The sequence below is a fragment of the Thamnophis sirtalis genome, unplaced genomic scaffold, assembly GCF_051295495.1.
Source record: "Thamnophis sirtalis isolate CommonGarterSnake01/CBP01778 unplaced genomic scaffold, rThaSir2_p1.2 scaffold_5, whole genome shotgun sequence".
NCBI lineage: Eukaryota > Metazoa > Chordata > Lepidosauria > Squamata > Natricidae > Thamnophis > Thamnophis sirtalis.
In genome coordinates, this window is record NW_028261385.1 from 124,541,856 (window position 1) to 124,563,645 (window position 21,790).

The window sequence follows — 21,790 nt, forward strand, 5'->3', positions numbered from 1 at the left end:
TGTGCATTTGAGCATATCATATTACAAGGAATCTAGAAAAATCTATGCCAGGAACTCTGGGAAAAAACATGTCTTAAACTACGAAGGCATCAAAAGGTTTGCATTGTTTTCTTTTTTTAAGAACTATTGTTTCATTCTTGCAATATATGAATCATTGTGAAAAATCGAGGGATACATTAATCAAAAATATTTTTCATGCAAATTCCATGTCGGAGTGAAATCTACAGATGGCTCTATACTTGCCCAATCTAATACAAAGTTTAAGATAAATGATAAATCAACAACTAAACACATGGGTATCTATATCCATGCAATCTGACACATTAAACAAGTTTTATTTTTCATAAATAAAAGTGTGAACAAAAATAACATTTTTTTCAAGTGAAAAGAGATCATTCAATTGAAAATATTTTATGGGATTGTTTCTGTAGTTCCTTTTTTGGTTTGAAATACAGGAATCAGTATTTGCATTCTGGAACAGTTGAACATGTTTCCCAGGAGTTAATATTCAGAAATCAGTTTTAATTTAGGGAGAGGTTATTGTATTGTATTATTAACTCTGTACTAAAAATGTCAGAGATCACTTTTGCTATATGTTTGTTTGATGCATTTTTGTCACTTTTTAACTTACCCTGTTATTTCCCCATCTTCCTTGATGTTAATTTATATCTTAATGTTTGTTTTTTAAATGTAATGAATATTTTTTTAAAGGAATTAGTGACTGCATTGCTAGCAATTTCTTTAGTAACACTTATACAAAACCCCTGAATTATTTTTCCCATTGCGCAGATATATCTCTGATAGTTTTCACTTTAATCCTTTTAATAAGTGGTAGAGCTATAACTGTGATATAAGTGAGAATATCTCACCACCCATTGTATATGCCTCTAGCTTTAGGAAATTCACCAAGGGGTATGATTATATTTGGTTTTAAAATACATATTGTTGTGATGCTGAAAAAAGGCCTTTTGTTAGTCTGAAAGCTTTTTTAATAGTCCAGGACAAGTTGTTAATGTTTCATCATAAACAGATGAAACAGAGGAGAGGAATAATGGCAGGAGAACATCACCTTATATCTACAAATCTTTTCTCTCCCCCTTCTTTTCAGACTGTGATACCCATTAAAAGGTGGAAACATTAATAGCTTGGGAACAAAGTTCTGAATTACTTTTTATCCATTTTATCAGAAGGAAGCAAGAAAGGTGGATTTTCTGAAATATCCTTAATAGAATAGCAGAATAACAGAGTTGAAAGGGACCTTGGAGGTTTCTTAGTCCAAACTTCTGTTCACTCAGGAAACCCTATAATATTTCCGACAAATGGTTGTCCAATCGCTTCATAAAAACCTCTGGTGTTGGAGTACCCACAACGTTTTGCTGCATGCTCTCTCTTTAGGGATATTAATAAAAGAGTTACAAGTTGATTGGAATGTATTTTTGCTGCTTCATTAGGTCCTCTAGGGAACATTTCCAACAATGTTTGTAACAAGCCATAATGATGTCAGGACAGGTGCAGCATAATATCACTGCACAAAAACACAAAATTTGCAATAATGTTATGCTGTCTCATGCAAGTACATAAGATGCAATATTTGCATGATGATATCATGATATTCCTGTGGTCATTCTTCCCTTTGCCACACTCAGCAGATACCCAAGGCACTGAGGGAAGCCAATGTTTTGTCTGAAAGAAGCTAAGCTATGAAACATTATTCCAAGGATATCAAATGAGTGATGACAATAAAGAGACATCCTATTAAATTCCAATATGAATTTAGTAGGGAGGTCATCAGATCTGGCCAAGAAAGGATATCAGTTTCCCCAAACCTTAATACTCAATTCAGCTTCTGCTATTAAACAATTGAAGCAAAATATCTCAAATGATGAAGAATAATTTTTAGATAATCTTTTGCGGGAGGGCTGGATATATGCAGGTACAAAAAGCATGTACATGTGTTTTGTTCTTATTCACCTTCATCTGCCTCCTGTATTCACTAGGTGTTACGAGCTCTTTTTACCAGATGCAGAGACTTCACGCATGGAGGAATAAATGGAATTATGTGACAAGAGCCTGTTTTAAGACTATGTATCCCTGTGAGCACAGTTTGGAATATTTATAAATGAGATGAGAATTCATAATCAATTCAAGGGAAAAGTGTACCCAATTTTAAGCATAACATCATGTAAATGGAGGGGGGGAACTATAAGTAAAACAAGCGACAAAATAACTACTGCAATTGAAGATCATTGTTTACTTAGTCACAGTGGGAACCTGCCTTTTCAAATCGTTTTTGAACAGTGTATTTCAATGTTGTTTCACTTTTCTTCTTTGAGTGAAATTAAATAATAGAAAGACATAATAAGTAAGCAAGCACTAGATGAGAGCTGAACCAGATTAAACCAATTGTGGTGAAGTTGAGGGGTGTTACCCCTTTGGCTTGCATTTTCCCCTGGATGAACACCTCTCATGTGCTTGTATAAAACAGTTATTTACCCTAATCAAATCTGCATTTGTAATCAAGTCTAACAGTTAGGAAATGTATTACAGGAACAGTCTACAATCTTTAGGGCTTTGTGGAGGGGGGGGAAGGGGGTGGTTCCATGTGAGCGCATCTCCATTTGTGCAAGTGGCACATGCTTCCATGGGCCAGTTCTGAGTGGGCCACAGCTTGGAAGTGGGCAGTGACCCAGGGTTGGGAACCCCTGTATTATACTCTTTCTACAAAACAATGTAGAAATTTAATACTCCAACCATACACAGATATACTAAAGTTTCTGTCTTAGGTCAGCTAACCTGAATGATGGACTCACAATAAGGCAACTCAAAAAGTAATCATTTGAATAATTCTGTCAAGAATCCAAATAGTTGTATAATAAGTCATCATTAGTGCTTCACCAAATGAATCCCCTTGAATGCATTGTTTTTACTCTGGAGGTGGGGAAATGCAATATTCTACATTGTATCTGTAAAAAGATATATCAATTTTAAGCAATGTGGTAGACATGCTAACAACAGTTTTTCCTCAATAATACATCTTTTTTAAAATTTTGTTTTGCTATTTTACATAATGATTTTAGTATCCAAAATTAAATCAGTCCAAAGCAAAGTATTGCTCAAAGTTCCAATTTATTAAGAGAGCCATGTTGGCACATCTGGGAAAACCCAAATCTGAAAGCTTCCCAGTTTTCCCCACCCAGCTGAAAGTTCATGATCTTGCCCCGGCACCCACAAGTCCAACACATGGTCCAATCTTCCACTGCTATGCTATGTCAGTTCCACCCATCCAGTTCCAGTCAGGTGCAGAGGTATAGAGACAATGGATGACCTTGGCTTCTAGAAAGGAATTTTATTTTGGCTACACAGCATTTAACTCCGTACCATCTCCCCTCCTATTTTCTCACAATAGAAATGGCATAGTAGGATAATAAAAAGTGTGGCAGGCCAAAGATCCAAAGGAATATGGTTGCAGGCCTGACAATAAGGTTATAATCTTTTATCCTCACAATGGTACATTTAAATCAATATACATAGAGTCAAGGAACCTATGATTCTTCAGGTATTAGAAATAACAGCCACCAGGATCTGACTAAAGGTTCAGAATCTGTAAGAAAATATATTTGATAAGAAAAAAAATCCATATGCAAAGCTTTTAATACAGGTGTCTAAAGTACATGTTTGTTCAATAAACATTTTGTAAATGAATATTTTCCAGATCCATTTTTTATATTTTTAGGGTCATACCATTTAGTTTTTAGTAAAACTAAAACTATAATGTATGCTTTTCTCTTATGTAAGTAATAAACCTCTGTGTTTATAATCCTCTAATCTAGCCTGCTAATAGTTAGAACTTGCCCGTATTTAGAACTTCTAACCTTGCATAATTAAATTACTAGCATGTTTCTCATTGGTTCTTCATTAGAGGAAAAAAGTCCATAAAGTTCTAAAGATGGCCTTGTGATTGGAAACCATCAACAGGAAAAATGACCCTTGCGTATTGAGTTTTAATATACTTCTACTTAATCGTAGTGCATAAAATAACAGGATGCTAATAAACTAGCAAGACAGCTGGGCAGAACAAATTAACAAATTCATCAGTTGAGTACATGACTATTCCCAAAGGAAGAAGGGAAAAGGGTCAAAATATTGAAAACTGTAAACATGCTGTGCATTCCAATGGAAGGCATATATATATATATATATATATATATATATATATATATATATATATATATATGTGTGTGTGTGTGTGTGTGTGTGTGTGTGTGTGTGTGTGTGTGTGTGTGTGTGTGTGTGTGTGTGTGTGTGTGTGTGTGTGTGTGTGTGTGTGTGTGTGTATGTATGTATGTATGTATGTATGTATGTATTGCACTTTAATAGAACCCAGTTAACAGAATTCATGAGCTTATGGTAAACAGATTTTTAACACATGGCACTAGTGTGAGGCTGCCTATATTCAGTCAACTAAGGATGATTTTTTTCCCAAGGATTATAGAACTGAGCTTCTTTATCTCATTCAAAAATCAGAATTTTATTACAAGTTGTCTATCATAACGGTATTTATAAAGTGCATCTTCTCCTACCCTCTTAGAGCAGAGAGAGATGAAGGTGTTAGATTATGTCATGTCCCTTTGTACTGTGTTTTATATAACTTTAATGGGGAAAAAGTAGGAAATTCCTCTCTTTTACACAGTATATATCCTGCGCAGTATTTCAGTTACATTAACCAATGTGAGGCATTACCCTGTGACCAATTTCATCCTATTTGTGGCTTTATTGTTGTTTTTAATGTCCGCGCTGTTTTAATCATAAGATTAAAATTATAAAATGTACTCCCTCTTGTGATGAACACATTCATTTCCTGGTCTCTTTCAGTGCACCTCCGGCCAAGAAAAACACAAAAAGTTAATTGGATCTGACCCCAGCATGGTTAGTTAGTTAGATTTAATCTAAGGCTTTAATTTCGTACTTTCTCTCCACCTCATTTAACACCTCTTTGTAAAGCAAATGTAAGACACACAATCAAGTCTTCTTGACTTATTTACTGGTCAAATTGAATTTTAATCATCTTAATAAAAAGCTGATAATAGTCATGTACCAAAAATTTCCTATTCTCAAATAATGTTAACATTTGGATTCTTGTGTACCCAAACAAATAGTCAGTAATTGTATGAAAAGTGAACTTGCACTAATAAATAATAAACTAATTTTGTCTGTCATATCAGACTGTAGAAATGGATATTCATCCTTCCAAGGTCACTAAAATTAGGACCCAGATTGTTGGGGGCAACATGCTGACTCTGTAAACCGCTTAGAGAGTTCTGTAAAGCACTATTAAGCGGTATATGTCTAAGTGCTAGTGCTAGTGCTAGTACTATTCCACTCAGAATCTGACATTTTGTGTTGCATTTTATTACTTAAACATTCTCCCATCTTTCTCAGCATTCTTCTTTCTGCTACATGTGCAGATTGGCCTATATCAGAGGTGGTATTCAGCAGGTTCTGACTAATTCTGGAGAACCGGTAGTGGAAATTTTGAGTAGTTTGGAGAGCCGGTAAATACCACCTCTGACTGGCCCCACCCCCATCTATTCTCTGCCTCTGCTGATCGAGAGGGAATGGAGATTTTGCAGTAACCTTTCCCTGGAGTGGGGAGGGAATGGAGATTTTACAATATCCTTCCCCTGCCATGTCCACCAAGCCACATCCACCAAGCCAAACCACACCCACAGAAACGGTAGTAAAAACATTTGAACCCCACCACTGGCCTATATTTCTATTTGTTATTGCCAATGACAATAATAACTTTTTAATCAGCTGCCTATTAGAAATGTGGGTTGCCAACTCTCAGCATTCCTATATTGCTTAGAATTAACCCAGCAATAATCCAGCACTTCTTAAAGGCATCAAGGTAAGATATAATAATCTTAGAAAAAATTATTGAACAATTGTAACCATGTATACAGACTCTACAGAGGCACTGATGCCTAATCATTTTTATAAACCTTCTCTCCTGCTTGTTAATTTTCAGGCTTGTAAAAAGCCTGTAAATGCTTCAGTCCCAATTTTCTGCACTTACCAGTACAATCTGTTCTGATGGTTTTTGAGAGGCTCTGAAGAGCCAGTAAGTATGTAAAAGTCAATACTGTACAAAGATGGGACTGTAGAAGAGAAACAAAAGTAACACAATGAAGCATAATTAGTTTGCTTTGCGTTTAATAGTTAGCTAATAATATTATTTGCCATTAATGCCATCACGATACAACGACATAAATAAAGGCAATTGAATACCGAAAGAAAGAAGCTTAGTAATATCACATGGCATTGCAACATTATTTTCTTCAAGGGCAATATGAGTGTTCCAAATGCTGCTTATTGTTTTGCATTCTTTTAAAATTTTGAAAGTTCTGCTTTTCTGAAACAGATTCCACCAACTGTCAGCTATGTAGATATCTAAAATGTTTGCTTATTTCAGATTTCAAAATCATAACTGTTTGTTATGCCAACCTAAGGGCTTGAAACAAATGCAAAACAAGGTTCTCTATAAAGATACCTCTTTGAATGTCACATCAGGAAGCCTTTTTCAGAAAAGAAATGATGGCAAAGCTGGACTTATGGCTGTATTATCAAATATATAGTGTCTAAAATTTATATTTCGATAAAATAAACTTTGGATGAAATGCTGTACTTTTGATATTTAACACCTGATAAATTGTCAAAGGATATACAGAGGTATTTCAAATATATGTTGGAAATGTAAATGCAAAGAAGGAACTTTATATTGTCTTTGTTGGATTTGTGATAAAGCAAAGAAATAGTGGGGTAATATTAAACATACAGTCCAGAAAATGAATAAAACTAAAATAGATATCTCATGGGGAACTAGGCTGGTGATGTGCTCCATCTTCCAAATGGCCATCCCCCCTTAGGTGGGCTGCTAATCCAAGGACTAAAGATAATGCTTGATAAGATGTATTTTATCTAACCTGAAATTATACTCATTATTTTGAATTTCTTTATACTGTATATAGAGATAACTTAGCTTTCCCAAATTGGATGCCAAATTTGAGGGCTATGTTTCCTCTTCCTTGGTCATGCTAAGGGGAACTGAGGCACATCAGTCTTTGAATGGACAATATAGCAATGCTTTAAAAAAAAAACCTAAATATATCCCTTTTACCTTTCCAATTTCTCATGCTGCTCTCATCTCTTTCTATTTTATCCATACATGATTTCTTCCACTTCACTGTCCTCTAATAGCCCATATTTCCTCTTGAAATACACTCTGAATAATAGCATGTTGTCCTCTAAGCATCAATATGAAATATCCCTAGACGTTGCAGTATGACATTCCTCACTGCAAATCAACCAAACCCTTTTCTATGATTTTCTTGGGTCTGGTATAATTAACTCCCACATAATGGGTGTATTTCAATGCACATAACTTTCCAAAATGTTTCTCAGTAGTGCCAACAATACCTTGGGAAGAAAACATGTCAAACATATTGCTTAGAGTGAAAGATATTTCCAGTTCATCCTGGCTAGTTTAAAAAGTCTATTCTTATGACCTAGCAGTAAATACCTATTATGTGACGGTGGCTGTGCTACTTCGAGGAATCCACTCATTATATGCATGAAAAGGAGTAAGAAACTGTAAAGCAAAGAAATTCAAGGCACAAGATAAGGAAAAGAATAGGCAATATAATTAAAATTAGTTTACACTTATTCAGTATATAAGGGACGCAGTGGCTCAGTGGATAAGATGCTGAGCTTGTTGATCAGAAAGGTCGGCAGTTCAGTGATTCGAATCCCTAGTGCCGTGTAATAGAGTGAGTTCCTGTTACTTGTCCCAGCTTCTGCCAATCTAGCAGTTCAAAAGCATGTAAGATGCAAGGAGAAAAATAGGAACCACTCTTGGTGGGAAGGTAACAGTGTTCTATGCATCTTTGGCTTTTAGTCATGCCAGCCACATGACCACGGAGATGTCTTCAGACAGCACTGTCTCTTTGGCTTTGAAACAGAGATGAACACCCTCTAGAATCGAGAACGACTAGCACATATGTGCTTTACCTTTTTTATTCAGTATAGATCTTCACATCTTTCTATCTTTGTAAAACACTGTCACCTATCTACCATGTTTACATACAGATTCATCTACGGTCTTCTGTTCTAATTAACTGATCACCTCTTTCTTCTTGAGGACCTTCTCAGTTCTATCCAGGTACTGCCTTCTTGGTCTTCCCCTCAACACCAACCTATTAATACTTCATCTATTTATTTTAAAATTCAATCGCCATTCCTTCTACTTATAGGACAAGCTACTCAAAACCTTCTCCTTTCCTGGCAGTTGCTCAGTTCAGTTCCCATTCGTTCTTGAGCCATTTCTTCTTGTTTTCCCATTCCCACTGCATTCAGCTTACTTATTCTCCTGATACACAAAGCTCTCACTTTCAACTAATAGTGTGAACAGAAATGTACTCTCTCACAGTCATTTTCACATCTTTCGGCATACGTTCATTTCTCAGAACAGACAACATAAGGCCCACTATCTTTTATCAGTAATTGCAGGTCATGAAATGTCTCAGTTCCCATCTTCAGTAAACATTCTGCCAAATGTACAGTGATTCAGCTACTTACTTGATTTTTTTTCATTTATGTTAGTCAGTTTTACCTGTTGAACATAAGTATCTTGGCTTCAGAGGTCTCCTCTTTATTGCATTATACAATAAAGCAAGATAGATAAATCTCTCTAATATTTTCTGCAAATCATGCAGGTTTTCAGCCAACAGAATAGTATTACCTCACAAATCACTAAAATACTTCTTTCAGTGTTTCTTAATATCAATTTTATCTTGTTCATTTTCTTGACATCATTTTATTATATGCCTTTTATTATTATGTTCCCCATTCACAGTCCCTTCCAGTTAATCATTTCACTAATCATATTTTTTTCATATTTCCTATTAGTATAACCCCCCTTCCCCAATTAATGGAACTCTGTATTGTGATTCTTTTCAATGTATCCCAAGCAACTTTCACATTCTATTTCTCTATGTCCATTTTCTATTTATTCTTTGAGAGATAAAACTAATTTTAGTACTCATTTATAACAATACTTTCTTGAATCATTTTTCTTTCATTCTAGTTTCTTTCACATTTTTCCTTTTCTTCTATAACAACTTCCCATTCTTGGGATTATATCTACTAAATTCAAAATCCTCACCATCCTTGCATTCTTTCTTCATTCTCTTGAGTTTTCATTATAAATAATTGATGCATTAATACTTTGGGAAATGGCACGTGTACATACAAATTGATTTATTCTTAAATGTCATATTCCAAGGAACAGATTTCTTTCTAAGTAATCCTCATTCAAAATTCTGATTTATTCTTGAGTTTCTGGATGACCTAATTACTTTATTTGTATCTTCTTATATCTTCAGAGCCGCCATATCACCTTTCAAAATGTGTTTTTGCCTGGATCATCTTCATTCAGAATATTGCACAATTTCCCTTTAAATCGTCAACTTTCTCTAACATGACCACTAGCACCATTCATTAGAATGTGACATACAATTTCATGAACCTATCCATTCCTATATTCATTATATTTACAACAGCTTCAACTGATAGTTTCTAGTAAGCACTACATCTCTTTCATTTGTAAGTAATGTTACATTTTCAGTTTCTGGCATGCATTTACCACTCCACTCTACGAGATAAGATGAACCTTATTTAAATCTATTATATCCTATCTCTTTTCTTAATTCCACAGATGTACAGCCTATCTATTGTCCTTTTATTTGATTCATTAATGGAAGTACTTTACAATTTCCAAGTTGCAATATTCCGTACACTATGGGCATTACAAGATGAGAACTAACTGTACTGATCTTTGCTACCCAAACTAATTGTTGCTTCCACAAAATGCATTTTAATGAAATTGAGAAGGCACTCAGTAAATTACCAATTTTAAACACATGCACTATTCCTTGTTAATAAGGGCAGTACCAGTCTGTTTTGGCTAGTATGTTATAAGTCATGAATACAACCCAAGCCCAGTTGTACCCCAAATCTGATTATACTATTCCAGTGGTTCTCAACCTGTAGTCCGTGAACCCTTGGGAGAGTGTAATGTCATCACAGGGGATCTACAATAGCTTGAAGAAATGTTATGATTTAAATCTTGAGTCAAGTCTTGGGGGTCTGTGGCCATGGTCCGTGGCCCCAAAACCTATTTTAGAGGGTCTGTGGTAAAAAAAGGTGGAGAACCACTGTGCTATTTTTTACAAACCAGGATGCAAGACCCATGAATTGAAAGCAAGAAAAATAAGAGGACAGGTTTGGGATCTACAAAAAGAACAGGAAATATTGAGATAGGAAGTTGAAGGAAAGTAATTTTTTTTTAATTTCAGCTAACCCAAAATTGTCCTGGTTAAGCATTCCACAAACTGAACAACTGCTTCTGGAAATTGCAAGCAATTCTTGCTAATGGAACAGCCTTTTCTACTCAGAATAAGTAGTTTGAAGGGACTATGAAGGTCTTTTAGTCCAACCCCCTGAACAACCATGAGTCCCTATACCAGTGATGACTAACCTTTTTTGGATGACGTGCCAAAAGTGGGGAGAGCGCAGGGGGTCATGAGCAGGCATACCAAAACCCATAATGCTATGCGTATGAACCCAGTTTGCATGTACGTGTGACCCCCCCCCTCCCCAGGCATGCATGCGTGCGTGACCAGTGTGACCCCCCTGCTTTTGGCATGCTTTTTTCGCCTTCCCCAGGCTCCAGTGGCTTTCTAGGAGCCTGGGGAGGGCAAAAACAGCCCCTCACCCCACAGAGACCCTCCAGAAGCTTCAGGAACTTCCCTGAAGCCTCCAGAGGGTGAAAAACAGCCCTACGGAAAAACTGGAAGTCACCATTCCCAAACTTACAGGTTGCTCGTTGGGCCGTTTTTCGCCCTCCGGACGGTGAAAAACGGCCCTATGGGCAACCTGGAAGTGACTTCTGGTTTGTCCTTAGGCCTGTTTTTCATCCTCCAGAGGCTTCAGGTAAGCCTCCTGAAGACTCTGGAGGGCAAAAAATGGCTCTACGGGCAACTCAGAAGTGACTTCTGGTTTGCCGGTACTGTCATTTTTTGCCCTCCAGAGCCTTCAGGAGGCTTCCTTGAAGCCTCTGGAGGGTAAAAAATGGCTGATACAAAAGGCCAAAGTCAGCTGGCCAGAGCGCGCATGCGTGCTGGAGCTGACAGGGCAATGCCTGGTGTGCCCTAACAAATGGCTCCGCATGCTACCTGTGGCACATGTGCCATAGGTTCGCCATCCCGGCCTATACCATGTTGGACAAATAGCTGTTCCAATTTCTTCTTAAAATCTTCCAGTGATGAAGCACCCACAACTACTGAAGGCAAGCCATTCCACTGGTTAATTGTTCTAACTGTTAGGGAGTTTCTCCTTAATTCTAAGTTGCTTCTCTCCTTGTCTAATTTGCATCCATTGTTTCTTGTCTTGCCTTCTGATGCTCTGGAAAATAGGTTGACCCCCTCTTCCTTGTGACAGCTCCTGAAATATTGAAACACTGTTATTATATTACCCCATGTCCTTCTTTTCACTAGCCTGGACAAACCTAATCCCTGCAACCATTCTTCATATGTTTTAGCCTCCAGACGCCTCTGAAGAAGCAGTCTGTACTCTAAGCACTGGGTGTAAAAAGTCCAAAGAATTTTTGCTCCTCATTCTCATTAAAAAAAAAACACCAATTAATTCTGTGTCAATTTTTATTTCAAAATTTGGACCACACATTTTTCTAAGAATAATTTATTTACAGACTTTTCAGTCTTGATCCTATTTCATTTTCCCATTTGAACTTTGGATTTTTATGCATCCTGTCATTTCCTTAAAAATAAAACAGGGAATAAACTTAGAACTTACCAGTAGTTGTTATTCCAGAATTAGAAATTGATTTTGAAATGGTACTTAACCCAATATTTAATATTCAAATAATAGTATTTCAGAGAAGATAGAGCAACAGTATATTTTTGAAAATTACCAATTCTATTTTTTTAATCCTGCACTGTTGTACTAGTTTTCAATTGATTCTCTTCAAATATGTTTACTGTTCACAACCAAACACCCTGATTGTTCATGAAGAAAATATGAAGAATGTTCTCAGAATGCAGAGTAATGTTTCCCCTCTTCCTTTTTGTTTCCCTTCAGTGCTTCCATGTCACAGAAACAATGAAGAATTCATTTAATAAAAATAATTAAGTTCAAAGCAATGAGAAAGACTGACCCCAGAAGGTGTATTTCTAGCATTAAATTCCTGGCCAGAGATTAAAAAGATTTCTTCAATAATGTTGTTCCTTCTAGATACAAAACTGAATCATTTTCCACAAATCTGGGGGAAAAGCAATTGTGTGTTGCCTGCAGTGTTAGGCCCAATACGTTAAAAAGAAACATTTTGTGAAAAAGTAACTGAGGGGAAACATTAATATAGTTTTAAGCAAAATTAGTGGGTTTTCCTTGAATTGCTTTAAACATCCTCAGTCTTAAATTGAGAAGATATTTGCAAATATCCCATTGTGAAATGTAAATGTAGATGTAAATTAAAAAGCTTAAAAATGGAAGATGTGAAATAAAGGAACGCTAGCTTAGAAGTGACACACTGCTATTAGTCCTCAGATTACTTTCCCCTCAGCTAGTCTAAATAACAGTCTAGCTAAAGTAGTATCTACTTTTGAAACTGTAGAGGAAAAAAACAACAGAAAATCCATCCCTCATTAATGTTTTAAGTGGTAACCGCCCAGATCCCTTTCAGGTGAGCTTAAAAGCTTTGTGCCAATATCAGGATTTATCTGTGCCAAAGAAAGCCCTGTATGAAAGGTACCCAGGATAATTAATTCTCTACAAAATTAAAAGTTTTTAGATAGTTACTCTAGCCAAGTATTGATTGTGATGGCTGTTTCTGTGACCTGTTTCAGCACTTTGAGGATACGTCATCCAACGAAATGGACAAACAGAAATTGCTCTGTACCTGGAATAAATGACTTTGCTGACCAAGTACTACCACAGGAATTGCATCCTACCAATTAATAAGATAGCACTCCACATTTTTATCTGGTCTAAATGAGCTAATTGTGATTATGGAAGTTGTCCAACAGATTTGGATAGACACCTCAGCTATTTATTTGTTTGTTTGTCAGATTTATATATTGCATATTCTCCAGATGGACAGCAAGACTTAAATGGAGGTTTCACTTCTTGTTATTTTACAATAACAACGATCCACTGAAGTGAATTGGGGTGAGAGACATTGACCAAAATCTAGAGAGTTAGTTTTGGTCATTGAGGTTGGAGCTGAAACCAGACCCATTCTCTCCCCCCACCCGCGCCACCCCGCATCCCTCCCCAGGTCTCAGGAAGCACTTTAACCACTACATCAAACTTGAATACACAATATACAACAACAAACTGAATTTCAAAAAGAGGATCGTGAGCATTGATAAGAAGATATTTTAAACGTTGAGAACATTGGAGAGATTGTTCTGTCATAAACTTTTAATTTCAGGTACAGTGAAATTGACCAGAGTATTAATACTGTGTTGTGTATGGAGGGATAAAATACATTCTAAGCCTTTGGAGAGTGGGGAGAAGTCCAGTTCTTCTTCTATATGTTATATGACTCACCGATGAACTAGTTGTTTAGACTGCTTTGAGATTGAAGGCATCCAAAGGTCATGGCCATATAGGACAATACTTTGTTCTGTAAAGATTTCTGATTTAAATTGCTTATAAATATAATATGCAGGATTTAACTTCATGAAGAAGAGAAAGAACTGGAAATTAAATTGGACCCAGACATTTAGGTCAGGACAACAAAACAGTAATTCAGCTTAAGTACACAGCTCTTGTCATCCACTTCTTTCTTGCTTCATTCATCAGCTTAATGTGCTAAACAGAAAAACCATCCCTCACTGCAACCAATGCCAAAAGAGAGTCTACACTCAATATTGAGCTTCATATTAGTGCAAGCAAAAACAATTCTGAAAGTATTGTGAGGAATTAAGGTTATACCATTTATCTTCTTAATCTTTATTTGATTCACGTATTTATTTTATGGCAAATTAATTTGAATTTGTCTATTTTAGGATTTAAGTTATATATTGAATATACGAGTCTTTTTAAAAATATTTTTTCCATTCATGGGGAGCTATTTTGGAATATTAATAGTTGAAAAAATAAGTAATCAAAAGCAGTCTTTGCCATCCAGAAAATGCATTGTGCTTTGGGAGAACAGCCCTTCTCCATTGGTTGTAGAACTACTCTTAGTTTTTATTCTTTATATGGGGATTTTACCCATTGGCTGACTAAGCTAACAATCTTTGATGGCAACATTTCCTATAGTTGTGTAGGTGTTCAGTATCATTTTTAGAAATGAAGAGAGAACTCATCCCAGAGAGATGAGTCAAAGATATTTCCCAATGTTGCCAGGATCAAATTGTTCCTCGATGAGTGACTGAAGAGGTGTCCACCAGATGGAGTCATGATAATATAAGAGATCTTTAACACTTGCATCAGACCCACAGAAGAGACCTTCCTCACCACTAGTGAAGATTAAATACAGTAACTGAGCTCTCAAAATATTGTGAGGGTGGAGGATCTATGAAAAATATTGAAGGATCAGAGTACTGTATGTATCTTTAACAAAGTTTAAGAACATTTAACAGCACTTTGCAAATACCTAAAAGGATATTACATAGAAGAAGGTCAAAACCAGTTGCTTCTTATTCCAGAATATACAATTATGTGTTTAAATTATAGGAAGGCAGATTTTGAAGGAACTTTTGTGTCTGTGTGTGTGTGGGGGGGGAATAAAACATCCTATCAATAAGAGACAGTGGAATGAATTACGCATAGATGTGATGGGCTTCCCTTCATTAGCTGTGTTTAAGAGAAGTCTAGAAAACCTTTCAAGGATGTTTATTCTAGATTCTTTACCAAACTGGAGATATTCCTAATCTATTCTTCCCAACTTCTATCAACAATTATTAGAAGAGTTAGACCATTCTATTCCAAGGGATATTTTAGATACATTAGCCCACATTTTTGGAACTCCTACCTGGCATGACTATAGACTAAGGATTTGGAATGTTAAAATCCCAAAATTAAGTTTCTGTGAAATAACTAAGATTTCCTTCAACTTTCTAGAAGAAACTATTCTGAACCTCATCAACCTCAATCTATGCAGTACTCAAAGACAAAAATCAAATGAAAAGGACTAGGCTTCAACAGGATTTTATTTTTGTCTTTGAGTACTACATGAACCCAGATATTGTGTTTTGAAAATCATGGCAAATAACATGTTTATAGATGAAGTTTTATGAATTGCTGCACTGCAAGGATGGGGGAGCTAGTATAACCAGAGGTGGGTTTCAAATCCTGGTGCTACCGGTTTGTTTGTGCTGGCGTGCACGCATTCATGACACTTCTGCACATGCGCAGAAGCATCCGGGCAGGTGGGTGGAGCCTCCCACTGCCACCACTACTGGTTTGGCTGATCTGGGCCGATCCGGGAGCAACCCATCTCTGAGTATAACCGTATCAGTTGATGAATTTTCTGAGAATCCCTGTACCTCACATAAGGCTCTGTGGAAAAATAGATAGTATTTTAGCAAGAAATTTGTCTGACAAAGCTTTAATCCATTTGAAGGGCTGCAGTTGGAACATGTCACCAAGAGCCATTAGAATAAACTTAAGAGAATCTTCCATGGGGGTGTTGGGGATGGGTGGGGAAAAATGACACTGAATAAGCAGTATTCTACCAGTAACAAAATTCTCTTAATTTCCATATGAAAGAATTGTGCTACCTCCTCCTAATTAATGAGACAATGTAACACATTTTAATTTGATAAGAATGCTAACTGTAAATGCTATTCCATCGGATTAAGCAAGACTTTTTTTTTTTTTGCTTTACAGGCCAATTAGGCTTTTCTGCTTCTAAATTTGCTTCCCCCTCTCTTATTTATTATTCATTTCAATTACTTTGCTGTTTAATTCTCCTTTTATGTGACTACCCCAGTGCACAATTTGAATTCTACACAGTACTGGGTAAGTATAAGATTTCCAACTCATCACGATGAATTGGCGATACTCGTTGGATCTGTCACCTTACCAGCATAAAAAACTAAAACTAAAACTGCAACCCTGGTAGTCTTTAGTGGTTCTGGTTGTATGCCCAATTTTGCAGCTTGAATGCATTAAGAAAGAAGCTAAATTATTATTCAATATACTGAGATTGACTTTAATTTCCTCATTAGCAATTGTTCACCCAGAAGTCTATTTTTCTATTCCTCTCTGAGACTCCCCACAGGCTGGAAGTTTCCACTCCTGTTTCAACAAATTACAGTTTAGAGAGTCAGCTGAAGGCAAACCTATAGTCTATCATATATGGCTAACGAAGACTAAACTTGTTTATAAATTGTGGTGGAAGCTTGTTTGTGTTTATTACTTGCAGGAAAAAATAAGCCTAGTTAATTTACAGGATAGCACCAGACTGCATAAATATACTATTTGCTTCTCTATATCTGGTTTTTTTTAATATGAAGTGATTAAGTATTGATTCATGTAGAAGTTTTAATTTCAGTTCACTTTTCATTTTATTTTAATACTAGATAGAGACATATCTATTTCTACATGAAAATAAAATGGCGGGGGGAGAAACTTGGCTCAACGGGGCCCAAATAGGTATATTATGTTTGCTTAGTTTACTCCTTGGCCTGGTGTTTCCTGCTGAACGATGGCTTTTGTCGAGTTAAATTTCTGAATCTTTTTCTGTTTAATGAAAAGAAATATGCCCACCAATCAATTAATGGCAAGGGAAACATACTGCTTTGAAGGGGGTGTGAAGAGATGTAGTTTCTTATTTGAAATACAATTCTTCTTTTGAGTGAATCTAATTTAAAATTTTATAGCACAAGTATGCTCATAATCACACCTCACAGTCTCATCACACTTCTTGTTTACCCATGCAGCTGCTTGGATGCCCATAGAGGATGATCCTGTAAAGTATGTCTGAGAAGACAAAAGAAACATGAAAGATTTCTAGTTTTAGATCCACAATCTGTAACTCTGAGTTTGAATGTTTCGTGTCCTTGAGCCTCAATATGTAAAAGTTGGGCAGGAAATAAAAGGTACTATCCCACCATATTTAATACATTTATCTGTACTTGTTTCACCTATCTGCATAAGCCTCTGTTTATGCATGATTTTTTTTTCATTGAATGGATTTCTTCCAGATAATCTGGATCTTGAATAGCAATAGCAATAGCAATAGCCATTAGACTTATATACCGCTTCATAGGGCTTTCAGCCCTCTCTAAGCGGTTTACAGAGTCAGCATATTGCCCCCACAGTCTGGGTCCTCATTTCACCCACCTTGGAAGGATGGAAGGCTGAGTTAACCTTGAGCCGGTGAGATTAGAACCGCTGAACTGCAGATAACAGTCAGCTGTAGTGGCCTTCAGTACTGCACCCTAACCACTGCACCACCTCGGCTCCCTATGATCATTATCTTTCAAAAAGATTCCTTATTGTGTCTTAAAGCATGGTGACAGATGTTGTTTTCCATGACAACATTATAAAAATCCTTTAAACATATTTAGTGTAGTTAACACTTGTGTGCTTGCAGTTATTTAATAGTGTGGAACAGAAGACATCTCCATGGGAGCCTATATCAGAGCCATCTTAACCTGAAAAGTAAGTGATGAACTCATATATTTGTATGTTTTCGGCACAGTGTATTTGCCAGGAAGCTGAGAGCTATTTTGGGGAAAATGTTGCCTTTCTTTCCTGAAATCAAATTCCAAGTTTCGTGTGACTTAAAGAAATCTACATGCTATTACTTCAATTAGAATTACCAGTCTAGGCTGTAGAAATCCAGATGACCGATAGATGATAGAAGGAATCTGCAGATAAATTGTTCTTTACTGCCGCCTAGTGGTCGCCTGCAATTTTGCAACCTAGTTCTTTTGGACTTCAGTAATTCAGGACAGTGACCAAACGAAAAGAAAGGCAAAGAATTGGAATTTTTTACACAATGCCTTAATGCTCATAGATTGCTTAGCCCTTTGTTTATTCTAATTATTGTCTTATGATTAGTTCTGTCTCTCCCTCTGTTTTACTCTTGTTCACATACATATATATAGATTCAGAGCACCTGTCTATTATGTTACCATTTTATTATTATTTGAACTTCCAGTTCTTTCAGGGGGAAATGGATGGTAATTTGTGGGAAGTCAGCTTGATTTTATTAAACTATCCATAAGGAAAATGCTTTGCTTCTTCAAACAACCACTGGAGATCTCATTGTTACTAACATAATGAGCTCCCTAGGGGTGGTTTGAAGGAGAGAATCAAACTATGAAAGAGTATGTAAGTAATGCCGGAAACATTATAATTTGTGCAATAAATATTTATATTTGGTTAAAATCTGGAATGATATAAAATGAATGGCTTCAGAATATGCAGTCATTCTGGGATTGTTTTCCATGAGAACAATATTTATCTAAATAATTTCATTTATAAGTAATTTCCTCGACTGAAATGTTTCACAAATCTTTTCCCAACCCAATCCCTTCTAAATTAGGATTTTAGTATTACTACAATTTTCAGAGTTCTCAGTCAGCAATGGCAGCAACAATGCTGGCTGGGAATTTGGGGAGTTGCTGTCTAACACAGTGTTTCTCAACCTTGGCAATTTGAAGATGTCTGGACTTCAACTCCCAGAATTCCCCAGCCAGCAGATGCTGGCTGGGGAATTTTGGGAGTTGAAGTCCAGACATCTTCAAGTTGCCAAGGTTGAGAAACACTGGTCTAACACATCTGGAAGGCACAAATTTCAAGGCAGCTGACTTAGAGAGCAGTTCTGGCCCAAATGGGCAGAATTGAATGAAACATACTGTGTGTTTGGCACTTAACCTATTATTCAGTATATTATAAACTGCTGACTTCTAGCTGTGACTAATTTTGGAACACAGAGAGGTTTAAAGACCCATCCTGCTCTGAAATGCTGCTTAAAAGGCAGCTTTAGAGCTCGGTCAGAGCAGCTAATGAAAAATCGGAGAAAATGTGTGGCCACAGGGGACCCATGGTCAACAAGGGATGGAGAAAAGAATCTACCTTAGACAAATGTTCCAGCTTTCATGGCATTATTGCAAGATAAAAGAGCCACTGCATTCCTGTTTCTCCTCTTTTTCATGTTTGTCTTTTGTTTGTGTTTTAAAAATAAATTATGGCAGGAAAATTAATGCAGAAGCTATATATCAGCTCTAAGGCTGATATATCCCTTTCCTCCATTTTAGGGGCATCTTAAGAGAAAGTGTTGGGTTTCAAGCCTAGAGGACTGAAAGCAGTTACGGATGCTGTGCTAGGCATGCAATAGAGCTATGATGATACTCCAGATTGCATGGGTTTCTTCTGCAAGTGACACAAATAATGTGGGTTGCCTCAGTTACAACTGATGCAAATTGCAATATTTGATCAACCGTCTCATGATCCTAGCAATGTCACTCAGTCCCTTGTTCCCTACAGATGCTCATGCCTGACATATCATTCAAATGGTCTTGTTTTGCCTTCTCTGACATTGGCAGGGCCTTCCATTATCATTCTGAAGAACCTCCAAAGGGCAAAACTCCCACCCCACGTATGGTGAGAGAGGAAACTTCAGGATCTTATGGGGCTGTTCCTAGAAGTCTTGGAGATTATATTTTAGTGTTTAGAAACTTCCAATCTGATTTTGCAGCTTTCCTCAAAAAGAAGTGGAAGAGGTGAATATGGAAAACCAAAACACTGCAAAACACAATTGTTCTGGGAGTGCATGGCAGCATGTGGCTTGGAGGAACATGAAATTGCATTCTTGTTAAGAAAGCTCTTTGGCCACCTGTTATCCTCGGGGTATTCTGTTTTCATTTTCTTTAACTCCCTTGCTGAGACAGAAACACGAACTGATATTTAGCTTTTTATTTCCAATAATGGTTTTCATTTACAATAAAAGGGTTAGAATCATCTCCTCCTGTCTCTCCCAGTTAGCAAAGTTGTATTACTGAATATTATCCAGGCTGTAGTCCCATTGCTTCTCACTCACTACAGAAATGTGCATCTTCCGTTCTCATTGGTTTTCCATCTCAGCTGCAGCTTTGTGGGTGATCTTTTCCTTAAGAACATATTGTAAAGCAGAGTAGGAACAGAATGATCCTATGAATATTTTGTATGCATGCATATATTCATGAAATTTATCCACCCCTCAATCTAAATGGATTCTAGGCAACTCATTATTTATTTCTTGCTTTTGTCTTCCTTAACTGCATGTAACAGAAACAAACAGACTAAAGATAAAAGAAGCCCACCTCTCAGGAACTGCCGATCCAATAAGGTTATAGCTATGTTTTTTTCTCAAACTTGGTCTGAATTCAGCCTGTTTTGAAAATTTATTACAAAAAGTAAAAGTGGAATCATCTAAATTTGATTTTGAAGTTTTCCATTTGAGTTGAAACTGTGTGTTCTCATTAGCGGGGAAGTTAAGAATCAAATGAATTCGAACTAGAGCTTTGCTAAAACTTAACATTTTTGATATATTTACATATGATTTGAAATTGTAAGCAGTACAGAAGAGAACAGCTTTGAAGGACAGAGAGAAGCCCTACCATTACCAAGGTAGCCATCAAATAAATAAGGATTGAGTGCAGACCAAGGAAGTGGCTTAGGAAAATCCTTCAGACAACAGTAGCAGCAACACCAATTCTAATTTACATGAAGTTGAAAAGGGGAAGTAAGGAAGTATGTTCAGAAATGGAAGGTTCTGTTTTTCTAGCTATACTAATCAAAGTAGCTTTAGGTCTACACAGTGTCTGTTACTTTATCTGGTCAACCCTATAGGGCTGATGTAAATCTTACAAGTCTTGGCTACCAATAGAAGCTGCTTTGGGCAGATGATACAAGACAAGGAATGAGTAATAAATACTATCACTTGCATTTTTACTTTCATTGGAAGGTAATTAATGGAATTTTGGGTCTCAAGTGTAATAATAGTGTTATCCTCCTTGGTTATTGTGTAAGTGGAAAAGGAGAGTGGCACTCACTACAACAAACATTTTTTTAGACAAACATGGATGTGATGTGTGAGAATAAAGGAAGATAGCTTTTGCAAATTCAGTAACCAAAACAGTTCAGGGAAAAGCTAAAGCGAAGCATATTTTCTCTGTGTGAAATCATCCCCAACCGCAAAAAAAAAAAAAGTCCTTTGCTCATGAGCCTTACAAAATGGAGATGGATTACTGCCATTAAAGGTAAATGGCGCCAAAACTATTTCAAAAGGATAATCAGGGAGGAAAGGGGAAGTGCGTACAAGCAGAAAAACTGTCCATTTTTGTTTGAAAGTGCAACTTTCCTCTCCAAGAGATCTGAACATCTGTAACCCGCTACAAATAGGCAAAACCATTAACTCAGCCAGAGAATGGAACTGTAATGTTAGAGAGGCAGTTTACGACTATCATAGTTTAATATAATCCAATCTCTTCTATTATTAGTGGCTTATTATAATAGCTCATCTGATCAAATCATAATGGCAGATTTATTTTTAGGGCAGTATTTTGGATTCAATTCCCAAAAGTCACTTTAGAGCACACAGGTAACATCTGGAACTCCTTAAAGCAGCCATGCCTTCTTGCAATCCTGATCAAAGAAGAGATTTCTTTAAATACTTGCAGATGGATATATGTTTGCATGCTTATAGACACTG

The 21,790-nt window shown here is 36.6% G+C and overlaps 1 protein-coding gene across 1 annotated transcript in view; it reads right to left on the minus strand.

Moving 5' to 3' along the window:
- PCSK2 (proprotein convertase subtilisin/kexin type 2) overlaps nucleotides 1-21,790 on the minus strand; it is a 114,160-nt gene that overhangs the window by 70,949 nt on the left and 21,421 nt on the right. The window contains exon 3 of the mRNA XM_087716839.1: nucleotides 7,992-8,007. Coding sequence (XP_087572965.1) covers nucleotides 7,992-8,007 — 16 coding nt within the window. The remainder of the gene's footprint in view (nucleotides 1-7,991; nucleotides 8,008-21,790) is intronic.